The 17,499-nt window shown below is 37.3% G+C and overlaps 1 protein-coding gene across 4 annotated transcripts in view; it reads right to left on the bottom strand.

Annotated features, from left to right (window-relative positions):
• LOC108145275 (zinc finger protein 2) overlaps nt 1-17,499 on the bottom strand; it is a 55,233-nt gene that overhangs the window by 19,998 nt on the left and 17,736 nt on the right. For 3 of the 4 annotated variants that reach the window (XR_001774398.2, XM_017270570.2, XM_017270568.2), the window contains exons 3-5: nt 15,442-15,491; nt 2,765-4,573; nt 756-937 (exon numbers count right to left, since the gene is read on the bottom strand). Coding sequence is in view for 3 of the 4 variants with exons in the window: in XM_017270570.2 (XP_017126059.1) it covers nt 756-937; nt 2,765-4,542 (1,960 nt within the window). In the remaining variant the exon portion in view is untranslated. The remainder of the gene's footprint in view (nt 1-755; nt 938-2,764; nt 4,574-15,441; nt 15,492-17,499) is intronic. The other variant, XM_017270569.2, reaches the window with a different exon arrangement.

Below are 17,499 nucleotides of genomic sequence, written 5' to 3'. Positions count from 1 at the left end.
AGCCTTATAAACAGATCGCAGATCGACTCTCAAATTAAGATAATTTATGGGGAATCTCACCTTTGCGAACTAAATTATCAAATTACTATTTACTACTATTATTTCAATAACCGAACAATCGTTTTTCAATTTTTTTTTTAATATTCTCTTGGATATAGTAATGGTTGACTGTTTCAGAAGTACGGTTTTAATTTTGTCAAAATTGAGCGGCTATATCACATTATTCCCCTTGGAACAATCAAAACATATAAATAAAGTACTATTTCGCTATTTTTTAATTTTGTGTTCATGCTTTGAGATATTAAATTTAAATATTTAAATATTTATTAATTACGGTTTTATATTTATAAATATCATATAGCTTCTATGGGAACAACCGCATAAATATATGAAAAACAAGAAAGGAAACAAACTTCGGGAAGCCGAAGCTTATATACCCTTGCAGCTATTGCAAAAACTAAATATTCTTGAAAACATATAAATTTTGATTTATGTGCGTGTAAAACAATAATGTTAACGTTGAAATCATTAAAATCATAGTGTTCATCCATTCGTCTGGTGATACTGTATACCCGTACACATAAAAACTTATCTTAAGTGCATGCAGTATTTCCAAAAACTAAAGTTTAAAACATGAAAAAAACATTAACACAATTTTAAAGTATTAGGTAATTTCTGGTTGAATTGGGAATGAATTTGGTTGCTTTTTATTAATCTTTGCTCTCGAGAATATTCATATCTTGTTAGTTAAGTACCTGCAAGGCAGTAGCCACAGGCACTCTCCCCATCGGGATGCTTCTCCCGCATGTGGATCTCCAGTGTCTCCTGGTACTTGTAGTGCCAATTGCATTGCGGACATTTCAGAGTCTTGCAGGAGTTGCGAGTGGACATTTGCACGCCGCTGTTTAGTCGAGCCGAGTTTAGAAGCATTTCACACCTGTGTAGGAAGAACAATGAGCATAATGTTGTCATTATGGGTTTTAAACACTCCAGATAACATAAATACTTAAGAATCAATAGGTGAACAGAAAGAAAGTGATGCTGATTTGATTTGATTCAATTAGATAACCTCTTATTTGCCTCACATATTAGTTTCTAGGTGTGATTTCTGTGCTCAATTTGAATAGCAACCGACCAACCGACTTTCGAATGTGGGGAGGGCACCTCAAACCGTTTCCACATTCATTAGTGTGCCACCGGCAACAAACAAGTTATCATTTTAATGATACCGAGTCCACAGTCGCTTGCCTCGACCCAGGCGACACCATTAAATTGTGACAATTGGGTGCCGGACAGACGGCAGAACATTTATTAAGTGAAATCAGCGCAATTGGTTTAATTTTCGTTGGTTCAGCCGCCATCATATCCTCACCCTCCTGCCACATTAAACATATCTCTCCCTATGATCTGTATGGCAACATAACAAAGATTTCCCAACGAACTGTTAATTGAAATATATACAGGCATATAATTTACATACGCATACGCATGGATTGGATCGCAGACGAAAAGTAGGATGGAACTCATTAATATCAACTCTTCGGAATAGATGCTTGCTGTAAAATTAAGCCCAGAAATCTCTTCTATTTATAAACGCTTAATGGTACTTGAGTTGTATACCTTACAGAGGGTGCTATAGTTTTGTCAGTCGTTTTTGGTCGGCAAGTCTTTTAGATTGAAAACATTTTCAATAGAATTTTGCACATGGAACATTGGCATGTGTCTGACAAAGGAAAGATCAGGAAATTGATTGAAACAAATTTAATTATTTGTCAACTGTTTGTATAGCCTTGCAAAGGGTATTATAATTTCAGTCAGTCATTTGCATTTTCTATTGCATGTAGTGTATAACTCTTACATTTTGAATTACAAAAAAAAATATTTAAAAAATTATTACTTCGCTGTTTTTCTATTTGTTTTAATATTAATAAGATATTGGATGACTATGTCATAATGCTCCCATGGGAATACCGACTTTGTCTTGCCGAAGCTATCTTATTTTTATTCGTTGAATTTTATTACACTTCTGTAAGATCTATGGGCTTATATTGCTATTTGACTTTGACAAACATATTTAGAGATATTACTTTATTAATATTCTGTTTGTAGCAAGTTGGTTTCAATGAATAATTTCCTCGGCAAAAATGTAACTTTAACAAACTTTAAACTTTATTATTTACTATTCTTTTTGCCAATTTAATAATAAGTATTTTGGGCTGTGCAAGGAACCAGAGATGCGGTCGGCTGGCAGGGATATGAAAGCAAACATCATTATTCATTATTCAAGTGTGATGCAATCAGTGGGCTCTAACTAACCGGAGTGCTTTCCACCCAAATCCCAATCGTCATTTGCGTTTAAATGAGCAGCCAGTGAGGAACTGTGGCCTGCGGGCACGAATCATGTTCCTCTGGCGTTACTGTTGTTTCCCTAATGACTTATTGTTCGGCAGTGCCAAGAAGATTCAGTTCCAGTTCCAGTCAAAAGTTCAAACGACCTCAATAATTACGCATATTAGGCCTGCATGGACGACACGTAATCGCAACCCCTTCCGCCAGATCAATATTTTGCACACAGGGTGACTGAGTCAGGCCTCGACGGCAACCCTTCACCAATCAGCCAAATAAACCGCTCGCGGCAAGACCCATGTCTGTCTAACCACCGGGAACACACCGGGAACACATTGGGAGCTCATCCATCCCCCAGGAAGTCCATGGGCGGAAACCCGAAACGCCACTCTTACCACTCTTAAAAGCTACTGCTTACCGCGCGCAGTCCACTCCTTGGGGACGACCGTTGATGTGCTCGGAACAGGCGCCGATTGTGAAGCTGGACGTGGCGTTCGACGCATTTCCCACGCTGGCCACCGATGAGGCAGTGGGCGATATGGCCAGCCCAACACTGTTACCGCAAGGAGAGCGATGTGGAATCTGCTGCGACTGCGACTGCGACTGCGACTGGGACTGCGACTGGGATTGCGACTGGGATTGCACCTGAAGCTGCAGCTGAGGCAGAGACTGCGAGAGATGCTGGTGAGAGGAGGACGGAGACTTCGGCTGCTGGTGGATGTCGAGGAGTTCGCAGGTCTTGCAGTCCACGCCATTGTGGTCGGGATGATCGGGACATTGGGAACTAGCGGGAAATAGCGAGCTCTGCTGCTGGTGCTGCTGGTGCTGCTGGTGCTGCTGAAGCTGCTGCTGGAGGAACTCGGTGATGAGCTTCACCCGGGTGTCGTTCGATTCATTGGCGGCCAGCGCGGCTAGAGAGGCATGGAAGGAACTGACTTGAGGAGGGTAAATGCCACCGGCCGCTAGCTGCTGCAGCTGCTGCAGCTGCAGGAAGTCCTGGCAGGGCACATCCGAGTCATTCGTTTGGGGTGAGGCGGACATGGAGCCCAGTTTCACTTCGACCTCCGACGACGACGACGACGGCGGCTCCGTTGCCGGGTTGTAACTGGTTGACTTATTGATACTTATATTATCAGTACTGGGTGATGAGAGCTCTCCGGACGCGTAAGCCGATGTGGGTGAAGGTGAACTGGTTGAGGATACTTTCGATAGGTTATTAGTCTTTGCTGTTGCTGTTGCTGTTGCTGAGTTTAAGGAACCAAGTTTCACAGTTGATTTCGCTGCTACTTTGGGCGATAGTGATGATAATGGGAGATATGCACTAGGTGCTGCCATCTTACTACTACTACTGCTGCTGTCCTGATCGCCGTCAGGCTTCTGCTCGAGGTCCAGACCTGCCCGGACCTGCTCAGTCTCCAGCTTCTGTTCGGGCTCCAGCTTGGACTTGCTCTCGCTGCCGATAACTAGCTGCGGAGACGGCGGCAGAGGGGCGCCAATGCCATCAGGGGCTACTTGAAGCTTCTCGGTGTCGTCGCTGGCAGCACAGGTGGCGTTGTTGTCCAAGGGCTGCAGGAAGGATATCTGCGGCTTTTCGTCCATGTTTCGCTGAATAATGGCACTGGAGTACTCGCGGTTAAGGAGCTGCTGGTCCAGCTCTTCCAGGTTGAGTCTGTGTTCGGTGTTTGCATGCAAGCTGAAGGACTTGACGTTGCCGAAGGACAACTTGCATATAAAACACATTAAAATCGGTTTGTGGATTTTGAACGCTCTAATTTGATCCTGGCAAGTTGAGTTTGCATCTTGCGCGGACACCACACGAAACGAATGGATTTTAGGACTTAATTTGTAGGTTGCTCCTCCTAAGGCTTCGACACCAATACCACATCCACCAGCCTCCACATCCACATCAGCATCGGTTCGCTCCTGCTCCTGTTCCTCGCTTTCTTCCTGATGTTGTTGATGTTGTAGATGCTGTTGGTGTTTCTGATGCTGGTGTTCTTTTCGCTTCTCCTCCTGCCCACTGTCTTTGACCTTTGAGAGTTTCTTTGCTGACGCTGAAGCCGAAGTTAAGGCGTGTAAACTTTGAGCAGACACCGATCCACTTCCGTTGGCATTGTCTGCGTCGATAATAATGGCGCTGCCATCGAGATTGTAAACTATTTTGCCGTTAAAAGTTTCCACATCAGAACTGGACATTGGAGAGCCGTCGTCATTACCATTATTGGAGCTGAAAATGAGTTTGAGAAAAAACAGTTTTAGTGTAACGTTAAGGAATGAGTGCCAAAAAGTCGATGCATTATTCAAAAAGAGCTCATCAACGACAATGGGATTGAGGGTGGCTGCCAAACGGACCCTTTTAATGCCAATAGAGTTTATTAAGTTATGCAGTCATAGTGGTTTATTTAAATTAATAACGATAACCTAACAATTGCTAAGTAAATTTGTCCATATTATCGTTGACTGACAAGATTTTTTTAACGTGCAATATACTAATTTCGATGACCATTAAACCCATTTATCACGGAAAGCCCAATATGTAGATGCACAATTGGTAAGGAAGGAAAAAGAAAGCCATCATCTTCTGAAAAGATCATATCGTACTCGTTAAATGGTATGTAGCTGGTGGACTAATGCGTTTTCGAGCCTATTGAGTATATATATTCTTGACCAGGATCAAAAGCCCAATTGATCTAGACACGTCCGTCTTTTTGTCTATCTGATTATGATGTCATGTCTCTCTAAAACATGGTCAAGGACAGCAATTGGGCGGTATAAGTCAAGATCTATCGACACACCAATTATTTTTCACATCGAACCATTATTTTATTATTACTATTATCCCACAATATTTGAAAAAAGTAGTTCATATACATTCGAGCGTGCGAAAAGGAGCAAAATAATTGTTAGCTTCTTCCTACCACAGTTTTCAACTTTTTCAAAGTCTCTCTTTCAGGGTATCCAACCGGTTTCGTGACCCTTATCCTTAACCGATAAAACCGAATCAAAGTCCGTAACCGTAACCAAAACCGGAACCTTTAGGTTGCTTGAAACAATTAGGCATAAATATCGTATTATATATAATACAATATATAATATATAATATATATATAATAATACAAATATTTGTTGGTTATACATAGGTGTAAGGGTAGTTAAACTTCCACGAGCTGAAGTTTGCTTAAATTCTTGTTATACCCTTACAGAGGGTATTATAATTTCAGTCAGAAGTTTGCAACGCAGTGAAGGAGACATCTCCGACCCTATAAAGTATATATATTCTTGATCAGTATCACTAGACGAGTCGATCTAGCCATGTCCATCTGTCCGTCCGTCCGTTTCTACGCAAACTAGTCTTTCACTTTTAAAGCTATCTGCATGAAACTTTCCCAAAAGTTTTCTTTCTATTGCAGGTAGTATATAAGTCGGAACGAGCCGGATCGGACGACTATAGCATATAGCTCCAATAGGAACAATCGGAAAAATAAATGAAAAAAAATTATAACTTTTCTGTTTTTTAATTTTTTGTTTAGTTCTTCGACATATAGCAATGGTTAAATATTTCAGAATTATGGTTTAAATTTTATCAAAATCGGACGTCTATATCATATAGCTCCCATAGAAATAATAAAAATATATAAAATAACTATTAAATAATTGAGCTGCTAATCATCATAGCTTCAATGTTTTTAAACATATACGCAAGTAAATCATAATTTTAATGTTTTCAAAAATGTTTAATTCTTGCAATAGCTGCAAGGGTATATGAACTTCGGCTTGCCGAAGTTTGCTTCCTTTCTTGTTTTATTTTGTGGTTTTACAATAAACCATAAATTTGTTGGGAGAAGTTAATAAGTTAAGGTTAATAAACGCCGAATTAAGATATATTTGATATAGTTCTTCGATTAAATATACATCTGAAAATCTATTTTTAAAATCATATGTACTAAATGGTGATAGTGCCAAGTTTTCTACCATCAGGCTGAGTAAGCTAGCTATTTCAACACTAATATCTATTTCATGCAAGATGATCATCATCTAATTTTACATGAATTAGTGATTAGCATCACTAGAAGATTCGACATAGCCATATAGCCAATATGAAACTTTCCTAAAAGACTTCTTTAATCTTACAATTTTATAAAAATCGGTCAACACTTGTTATAGCTGCGAAGGCAACGATTAAAATTATTATTGTTTTAATAAGTATACGCATAAATATTGAAATAAAGTCGACTTATAGAAAATATTTATACCCTGGGCGAGGGTATTATAATTTGATTCAAAAGTTTTCAAACGCAGTGAAAAGGATATTTAGCAGTAAAGGGTATAGAAATCGTTTTACCCCTACAAAAGGTGTACACTAGATAGAAACTATTGAGATGATTATGTGCCTGCTTCTTTTTAATTAAACAACTTACTAACTTGGCTAAGGCATCTTCTTTTAATTCCAACCGTCCTGCGCGGGAGGTGTGGGTGTCATGCCACAGCTTATACGCATACTTTACAAAATTATTGTCTCGATTGGAATGGTGTGGGCACAAATAGAAAAGTTCACTGCCTTATGGCTCTGCACAAAACAAAGGAAGTCAAGGTTTTCCTGCTGTCATCCCCACACCCCACACCACACACCCCACACCGCACACCGCGATCCGCATCCGTCCCTTCTTTGATTCGTTCGGACTATTCGCGCGTGCCTTTTTGTTGTATGTCTTTATTTCTGTGGAGTCGTCGTTATCTGTTCTTCATATTCCTCAACTGGTTTCACTCAGTCGCCTTTGCAGGCTTTTGCCTTTGCCCATTGCCTTTGCCTTTGGTTTTGCTTATGCTTTTGCTTATGCTTATGTAGCCAGTACACCCACATACAAATTCCGTGATATATCAGCCACCACCATCGAGTGGCATGCGGCCGGTGGTGTTTCGTTTTGATTCTGCCTGCAAGTTACTATAGCCTTTCGTTCGGTTTCGACTGTGGTTTCGGCTCTGCTCCCAGCGGAGGTTACAGTCGAGTTGGTATGCAAACAACTCTTGGCGTACTGCTTGGCCTAAACCAGGACCAAAGCCAGCTCCAAGCTCGCCAGCTCAGCTCGAGCTGCTTGAGCAGCGCGTTTTTCCAATGCACCTTTAGCCTATAGAATCATTTTGTGTTCTTTCTTCTTAGGAATGCCAATGCCTCTACTGCTGAAACGAACTTATTTTAGCCACTGAAGCTTCATATTCAAGAAGACGACGCTGTGGACAGCGTGGAATGATTGCTTTGGCACCGTTAGCCAGGCTCCGTCTTAATTTTATTTTGCGGTTCTAGCCAACCATTATTGTTTCTTCTAACGAACACTGAATTATAATAATTAAAAACATAATATCTGATACCGCTACCCAACACGTGTTGGGAATGCAGACTTAACAAGAATGAACGATATTGTCGCGGTTACCGACTATAGTCCGCCATCTCTACGTTCATACGGACGGACAAACAGACAGACGAACATGGCTAGATCGACTCGGCTATTGATCCTAATCAAGAATATATTCTTTATAACGTCGGAAACGCTTTCTTCACCTGTTACAAACCTGTTTTCAAAGTAACACAATATACCCTTTTACTCTACCAGTAACGGATATAAAAATGTCAATATTAAAAAAAGGTTTCTCGATTCAATTGCAAAATTTGAAGCCCCAGTATGATGCACATAAGGAAAAATCTATGTCTCTGTCCGATACAGATAAAATGACATTAAAACTATATGACTATAACAAAACTATCAGTAAACTAAGCAGGTATCTCATTGAGCATATCAAGCAGTGTAGCTGTGATGATTTTCCGATGAATTATTCGATCGTTCCTAACGCTGCTATCCATTTTAATAACATTAAAACAGTAATTCTAAATTATTACACAATCCCTATATCTCAACATTTTTTTTTAATTGAAAAATAGAGATGCAATCATGTTTATACCCTTGCGGAGGATAGTATAATTTCAGTCAGAAGTTTGCAACGTAGTGAAGGATACATTTCCAACCCCATAAAGTATATAAATTCTTGATCAGCATCACTAGGAAAGTCGATCTAGCCATGTCCGTCTGTCCGTCTGTCCGTCCGTTTATATGCAAACTAGTCTCTCAGTTTTAAAGCTGTCTGCATGCTGCAGTCGTCCGATCCGGCTCGTTCCGACTTATATACTACCTATACTACCTGCAACAGGAATACAATTTTTGGGGAAGCTATGAAGACTTTTAACTAAATTTTTCAATCGTTTCTATGGCAGCTATATGATATCGTTATCCGATTTGAATAAAATTAAAAGCGTAACTCTGAATTATTGTTATTACTATCCAAAAGAAATAAATATAAAGTAAAAAATAGAGAAGTTGTAATTTTTTTTTAATTTCTCTATTTTTTATATTTGATTTGGGGCCTATAGCTATAGTCATTCGATCCGGCTCGTTCCGACCGCAACAAGAAGACAACTTTTGGGACAGTTTTATCCAGATAGCTTAAGGACAACGAATCCTTACGTGTCCCAATTTAATTTAGCTTAGGTCATGCTTTGAGCGTTTGATTCAATCTTTGGCCTTTGGTTTTGTTTGAGAACAGCTTTTGACTAAGTTTGTTTTTGTTACTTTTTTCATTTATCGTGTTATATATACATATTTAAAGTCTGGTGTGTGTGCCTACTAGATATAAAACAAATTTTGTACAATTGAACTTAACATGACGACAAATAGTAACGTCGCTTACAATAGGATACTAAATGATTTAATGAACCTTAAGCCGAAACCGCTGCAAGGCTATAAGAAAGCTTAGTACAAAAACATTTTCTTAACCTCGTGCCAAGAAGCGGGTAGAACACATTTATAACAGCTTCGTTAAATAAAGTACAAAACTTATCGAGCCCAAAATAATCTATATTATTTTGAGTGTCTATTGCGTAAAAACCGCGGGTATACTTAATGTACTATATGTGCATTTCCCGGAAAATGTCAACCAAGCCCCAAAAACTAAACGTTGAGAAAAATGTTATTCAATACAATACTAAAGAAACACTCATCAGCGATAACATCAGAGTCCATTTCTTACTGTTTCACTAAGATACACGACTTGAAAATATGAGCAATTAATTGTTATGGCTTCTGTGGATGCTTTTGAATCCAAGAAAATATCACGTATTTAATTTTTAGCCAAGGGTTTGCAGATAAAAATGTAAGTAACTTAAATAATAATGTATTTAATGCCCATTTTCAGCTTTACTTTTTCATTTTTAAACTTCGCGTCCGAACTCAAAAAACCTTTTTTTTGAGTTACCAAACACATCTGTGCTTTTATGCCCAAAGAGAGGTCCTTATTTAAAGGTTATTTACAATTTTTTCACAAAAAAATGTATAAATGGTATTTTGTTATTTGACTTTTACAGACTGTCGCATCCGAAATCAATTTTTTTTTTATATAACAAGAAAGGAATCAGACTTCGGCAAGCCAAAGTTCATAAACCCTGGAAGCTATTTTAAAAATTAAATATTCTTAAAAACATTAACATTATGATTTACTTGCGTATTTGTTTAAAAGCTTTGAGGCAATGATGATTTGCATCTCAATTACTTTATAGTTCCTATCGGAAAAAACCCTATTTTAAAGCTATATGGTATCGATTTCCGATTTGAATAGAATTAAAAGCGTAATTCTGAACTGTCAAATTAATCATATGTAAGGAAATATATTTAATAAAATTGAAAAATAAAAAAAGCCACATTAAAAAAAAAATTTTAATATTTTGGCTGTTTTAATGGGAGCTATATGCTATAGTCGTCCGATTTTAATGAAATTTAAACCGTAATTCTGAAATATTTAACCATTTTTTTAATTTGTTTTTCCGATTGGTTCTATGGGAGTTAAATGCTATAGTCGTCCGATCCGGCTCGATCCGACTTATATACTACCTAAAATATAAAGACAACTTTTGAGAAAGTTTCATGCAGATATCTTTGAAACTGAGGTTCTAGTTTGCGTAGAAACGGACGGGCAGACTGACATGGCTAGATCGACTCTCCAGTGATTCTGATCAAGAATATATATACTCTATATATACTCCGACCCGGAAATGTCTCTTTCACTGCGTTGCAAGCTTCTGACTGAAATTAAAATCCTCTGCAAGGGTATAAAAACTACTTTTAATATCGGCACGCTGCTTTGAAATTTTAGAGTAACAAGGCTAGTTTGATCGTGAGCTCCGTCGTCTTACTTGCACAACTTTTGTATGGGAAATCGCTGTGTGCGCACCCGAAAACAGGTGTAACTCAAATCTTGGTTAAAGTTGTCACTTTTTTTTGATCATGTTTTAAATGAATCAATGCTATATTTTTGATAAATGAAACATCTGTAGCTGGTCCAGGAAACTTTCAAAAAAGCAATTTAGCAAACAAGGAAATATATTTAAGCAGTAACTGCTAAAGAAATCATCAAAAATGGCACCTTCCAATCAGAATTTATTAAATAAGTAGGTGAATTTAAAATATAAATTGACTAAAGTTGACTTTTTGAACCACTGTAACTGCCGTAAAACTTCGAAATTCTCAAAACTGGCCCAAAAAGTAGCATGAAAATTGGACCTCTTAGTAAAAGGCTGCCCACTTGGCAGATTTTCAGTCATTAGTGTGGTTAGATTTGAATTTCTTAACTTAAGGGTCTTCATTAAAATACGGTTAAAAGTAATGCGACAATGTACACAACATTGTTATAACAGCACATCTCGGGGGAATGCATAATAGGTTAAATTAATTTGTGTTCCGTACTCGCGGTTTCATTAGTGTACTATTTGTGTACCAATGCATGAAATGATTACAAATTACAATCTCAATAAGAGCTCCCTCTAATGGCTGGAATACCTTAATATGCCCTTCAATCTTACTACAAGCTACCTGTAGCATACACATAAACATATATTTTTAGTGAAGTTAGTTAGTAAAATCAACCTGATTCTCAAAGTTCTGTTTGCCCCTTCGCACAGCACGACACTTTGTCAATTTATCGGGCGAACCCTTTGTTTAATCCTAAACCTATTTTATAAAAATAGAAATTAATAAAAGTTTTTAGGCCTAAGACAAAGCTTAGAATAGTCAACTTTGTGGCAATTAAGTAATATGCTAAATTAAATGCTTTAATAATAGATTACATGCATTTTTTCCTTAGTGTACGGTACATTCAGGCACATATTAACATACACACACATATCAACGAGCTCGTACCTTTTAAGGCATTTGCATGCAGAAGCGATTTATTGGTTTGAAAGAGTGTGTGAGTGTGTGAGTGTGTGAGCAATTGTTGTAGTTCATGCACACTGAACCTCAAGTGACATGTGTTGGTGCTGTGTGTGTGTACCCGTGTGCAATTGCACGCACACACAGCATTTAAGTTGTCATCAGAGCCGGAGTTACTATTAAATAGGTATAATGCAGTTGGGAAAACGCATTTCGGATAATTGTCCAGTCGAGTCGAGCAGGGTAATTACTCGGTTTACATTGTTAGTGTTCTATTTTACCATTTGTTGTCATCGCAGTAATTTTTAGCTCTCCGGCAGGCAGCACGAAACGCTTCGTAGCCAATAAATAGCCTCGGTAAATATGTTATATTCGAGTTTTGCATGTATACCTACTCACGTTGCGTACAGTTTTCAATGGTTATTTGAGTTATTTGCAGTATTAATTATTATTTTCTACAATAGTCTTATTTAAATTTGCCATATCGTAGACAGAAACTGAAGAGCAGTCGAAACTGCGGCAAAAGCGGTACACATTTAGGTGCTCTGATCCATACGAACATACGAACAGAGATCGCAAAAGCGCTATGTGCTGGATAAGGGTGGCGGCGAGGGAAGGTACAATCACCAAGTACAATACACAATCGGTATGTCTGTGATTGTGTTCGGTTCTTTTTTAAAAATTTTTTTACTAAGAAATCGTCTTTTGTTCTCAGAGATCCAGCATAAAAAGTTGCGAATATAAAACAAAAGTGTCACTTGCCGAGGGTCCGGAGGTACCAGACGATGTCCGAGGTTGAGCTTGCATTGTTATTCCCTTTGTCGCTGACGGGGTTTGTGTTGATTCGTTTTTAGGAGTATTTATTCATGTATGTGTACATATATATACGGCCGTTTGATTCCGCCAGAGCCCCACAATCATTCATTTCGGTAAGATCAATGAATCGATACGATATACCTGGGGAGGCACAGAATCGCGACAAAAAGGAAGCCACAAGGCGAAAGCTAAGCGGTATGAGTTCCCGTTCCCGTTCCCGTTCCCGTTCCCGGGATCGAGACGAGATCACAAAGTTTCAGTTGATGAACTGTTTTTGAAATTTACCAAAGGAGTACAGAAAAAACCAATAAATTTACTTTTCAGCCTTCATTAAAATTGTCGCCGATTGTTTCGCCGCATGAATATGTTAATTTTGAGCTCACCAGACATATGAAACCAAAAAACGTTTAACAAGGTAACGACTGGAGACGAAATTAGGGCTAAGGTACGTTCAACGAACATTGTTAAGGGAATTGTTTATAATTTCCTAGGTAATGCACTTAACAAGGCAATCATTTTACAATGCTCAATTATGATTATTATTAATTTTGATTTAAAAACTTTTTCGAAAAGAGCGGTAATATCAAAAATTCAAATTTGCAATACTTTGATTATTCTTAATTTACTCAAATAAATACTCCGTGCTCGAATTTCTCTGAAGCTCAAACTAAATCATCACATTGTCTTAAACGGGACGTAATATTTACTTGGATGGATGACAGTATGTGTTCCTTAGGATCGGTAGTGTTCATTTCTAATTCGGGATACATTTTTAGTATTTTTAAGCTGAGAAAATCCAGATGTGATATTGTATACTTAAAATGAGAAAATTCAAATTTGGTGCACAAAAATCTATAAGGGTTAAAAAATTTGTAACGATAGTTTTGAATTCGAAAATTACATTAAATAAATGGCGTTAAGCGAAGTTCTAGTTTAAGACTGCATATTTCTGGACCCTTTTTTTATTGCGTACAAACATATTTTCCACAATGGAAGCCAAATTCGGCAAGCGAATTTATTTACCCTTGAAGTTTAAATATCCCTCAAAATAACTGTATTCAAATCAAACGAAAATCAGAGCAGTTATTTATTTTTATACCCTTGCAGAGGGTATTATAATTTCAGTCAGAAGTTTGCAACGCAGTGAAGGAGACATCGCCGACCCTATAAAGTATATATATTCTTGATCAGCATCACTAGCAGAGTCGATCTAGCAATGTCCGTCTGTCCGTCCGTTTCTACGCAAACTAGTCTCTCAGTTTTGAATCTATCTGCATAAAACTTTCCCAAAAGTTGTCTTTCTATTGCAGGTAGTATATAAGTCGGAACGAGCCGGATCGGACGACTATAGCATATAGCTCCCATAGGAACAATCGAAAAAATAAATAAAAAAAATTATAACTTTGCTGTTTTTTAATTTTTTGTTTAGTTCTTGGACATTTAGTAATGGTTAAATATTTCCGATTTACGGTTTAAATTATATCAAAATCGGACGACTATAGCATATAGCTCCCATAGGAACAATAAAAATATATAAAATAACTACCTAATAATTGAGCTTCAAGTTTTTAAACACATACGCAAGTAAATCATAATTTTAATGTTTTTAAAAATATTTAATTCTTGCAATAGCTGCAAGGGTATATGAACTTCGGCTTCACGAAGTTTGCTTTCTTTCTTGTTTTTATTTATTTTTTTATTTTTCCGATTGTTTCTATGGGAGTTTTTAAAAAAAATCATTCTGAAATTTTAAAGCGTTTCTATATCTTGAAGAACTTAAAAAAATAGAAAAACAGCGAAATTATAGTTTTGTTCATTTATTTTTTTTCGTTTGTTCTCATGGGAGCTATATAAACTTTTGACTGAATTCATAACAACCTCTGCAAGGCTATTAATACACTGATCAAAAAAATGGAATAGTACAAATAAATATATGGTAATTAAAAGCCAAAATTTATTATACCATATTTAAATAAAATATTACACCATAATGTTAATTACAATGCACATTAGAATGCATGACTTAATATTAAAATATTTTAATTAATGTGAAAAATGTGATTTAAAATAGTTCCTATTTGATTTAAATACATATATACTAAAATCAATTCCAAAATGTAATGTTTTCATATTTAAAATAACTAAATCGTTATGGTCTATGACTAAAATGTCTTGGATTTAATATTTTAAAAATTAGGTGTCAATATAAAGAAATTCTAAACAGCGATATTAAAAAAATGTGTAAATATACTAAAAATTCGAAGGTATCAGGTCAACTTAAAGATCAACCATAAGACAGACCCTTCGATTTAAACAAAATGAGGCTGTGTTAAAGTAAAGGTCGGCTCACAATTTGAATCCATGAATTCATAAATAACAATGACCAGCAGCACACAGGATGAAAATGAGGATTTCCACGGGGATAAGGATTTTGAGTCAAAGACCCAGTAAGGCCATCTGAGAAGAAGTAAAACAGCAATAATAAAACGAATTTATGCACTGAAAACACACACACGCATGTATACAATATCAAAAGGGGACAAAAACAAAGCTGAAGAAAAATGTATTGTATTTTATTAAGGGAATTGTTTTCTTTGCCTCATTTTTCTCGGAACAAAGTGATGTATGAGCTCCATAGGCCAAAACACAATACGGATCTTGCGAGACGAGACTGCTACGGAGTCGCAATTGGATTGGGGATTGTGGATTGTGGTCCAGGCTGCTTGGAACAGAAGCAAAGGCGGACGGGTCGAGCTGTTAAGCCGTTAAATCGAGACGACAGTGTTTGGGTGAGCACTATGTAACTATGGGAGCATACAGTCTCAACGTGAGTTTGCAGACCGGCAGCACCACTGTTAGGGCCAAGAAAAAAGAGTTCGAGAAGGAGAAATAAAACAACAATGACCAACTACATATTTTGAGGAATAAAAGATGATCGGAAAAGAAGTTTTAGGAAATATGTGAAAGGTTTGAATTTTGGTTAATTGGAACACGCGAACTAAAGTACTAAGTAGACTGTATAACTTACCAATTTACTGAGTCAATGGCATGATTACCCCTCAAAGGATTTGAAGTTTACTGAAAGGGAGAAGCAAACATTTCACAGTTAATCATTTGATCATGCAGGCGGAAAGGCCATAGCATTGTTTTCTAAATAAAGTGTTTTTATCTAATGTGCTTATAAAACCCATTGGACATCTCTTCTACCTGCGAACCTCATTGCATCGAATCTGTGTGTCCTTGTACTCCATGAGTAGCGGTAAAAATAACAACGCATCATCGTTCATCGCCCCGACACCGTCGAGTCTATTGATCACGTCATTCATCTCTGGGTAAGAAGATTAAAAACCCAGCAGAAAATTGAAATTGTTTGTTAGTACCAAAGGTAGAATACCTGACCGCTAACTGTGATCAAATCGCGCAGCCATTAATTATTGTGTTCACGTAATTGGCCCTTTTTAAAACTGTCACAAATAATACCTATAAGTAGAATAGTTCGCAAATGATCTCATGTTTATATGCGCAAGAGCAGGAGACATCGGGGCAACCACTTTGGCAACGCACAATCTAAGGGTCAATGTCCAAAAAATGTCATCGATACATGCATATGTATAAGTGTACACTCGGAATTGTGAGTTTTAACGCACAAAACACAGAGCGTGTTAAACTATTTCAAATTCACAGAGCATCTCAGCCAGCGTTTCTTTCAGTTGGGAAAACACGGGCAGAGTGAAGGCAGGGTGAAGGCAGGGCACGTACTTTGGCAGTGACACCCATCGTGACAAACGTACGTCGCGAGGCAGTTTCACCAAGCTAAAAATCAGCTCGCCAACACCAGACACGTACTTATGTATGTACTATACACTAACCGAGTTATTTTCGTTACACTTAATACCCTTGCAGAGGTAACTATATTGTTTTACAAGCTGGAAACGCGTCGAAGGAGACGTCTTCAGTTGCCGATAGTAACAACATTGACTTATAATTTGCCTACAACAGCTACACAGAGAGAACTCTTACGTTCTCCTGGATTTCAAATTAATTTAAGAACAAGAAAATAACTCAAGAAAAACGTAATGGAATTGGCCTATTTAAAATTATTTTATCAGGAGGAAGTTTTATTAAAACTACTCTGTCTAGGTTCAGAAGCAAATCCCCAAATAAAAAGTGAGAGACTAGTCTGCGTAGTCTGTAGTAGGAAAAAACAAAATAAATCGACTTAGCTTCGTTGTTTCTTCACATATACGCACACAACGTTTTCAACAATTTAAAAATCACATTTCAAAGTTTATAAAAACGCTGTCATCGAACTATTTAACAATTTTTAAAAATTGACACCTTGTTTTTAAGCATTTACGCATAAAATTCGATACAAAGTAGTTTTAGGGAATACTACATTTACCCGTACCTGCAAGGGTATACCTTTTTATACCAGTTTTTCGTAAAGTAAAAGGGTATATTGTCTTTGTTAAAAAGTATGTAACAGGTAGAAGGAAGCGTTTCCGACCCTATGAAGTATATATATTCAAGGATCAGTAGCCGAGTCGATCTTGCCATGTCCGTCTGTCTGTCTGTCCGTCGGTCTGTCTGTCTGTCCGTCTGTATGAACGTCGAGATCTCGGAAACTAGAGATTTGGAATTTGGAAGTGCAGATTCTAGTAATTCCTACGCAGCGCTAGTTTATTTCAAAACGCGCCCACTAATCGGGAAAGTCTGTTAAAAATTTCGAGTAATCGAATTGAGGTAATATTTTGGAAGTTCTTTAGTTATTAATTTGGTTTATTATGGCGGTCTATTTAGTATGAAATTTGTTAGCTGAGTATCGGGTATCTAAATGCCGGAAAACTCGACTATAACGTTCTCCCTTGTTTTAAGATGAATTATTATTTTTTAACAAAAGTGATATCTTGAAAATGATATCATCATCATCATCAAATTTTAATCAAATTTTTCTATTTAGTATTTAATACAAAAGTCTCAGAAAATCTTTAAAATGAATAAAGCGACAGAACAGAAAATGTTAATTCTAAATGGTGTCTTATCCTAAGATTAGTACTATATATTCCTCACCTAGAAACTAAAGCTG

Source organism: Drosophila elegans, unplaced genomic scaffold, assembly GCF_018152505.1.
Source record: "Drosophila elegans isolate 14027-0461.03 unplaced genomic scaffold, ASM1815250v1 contig_349, whole genome shotgun sequence".
In the NCBI taxonomy this organism is placed as follows: domain Eukaryota; kingdom Metazoa; phylum Arthropoda; class Insecta; order Diptera; family Drosophilidae; genus Drosophila; species Drosophila elegans.
The sequence above is the reverse complement of the archived record's forward strand: the minus strand, read 5'-3'. Positions and strand labels throughout refer to the sequence as shown.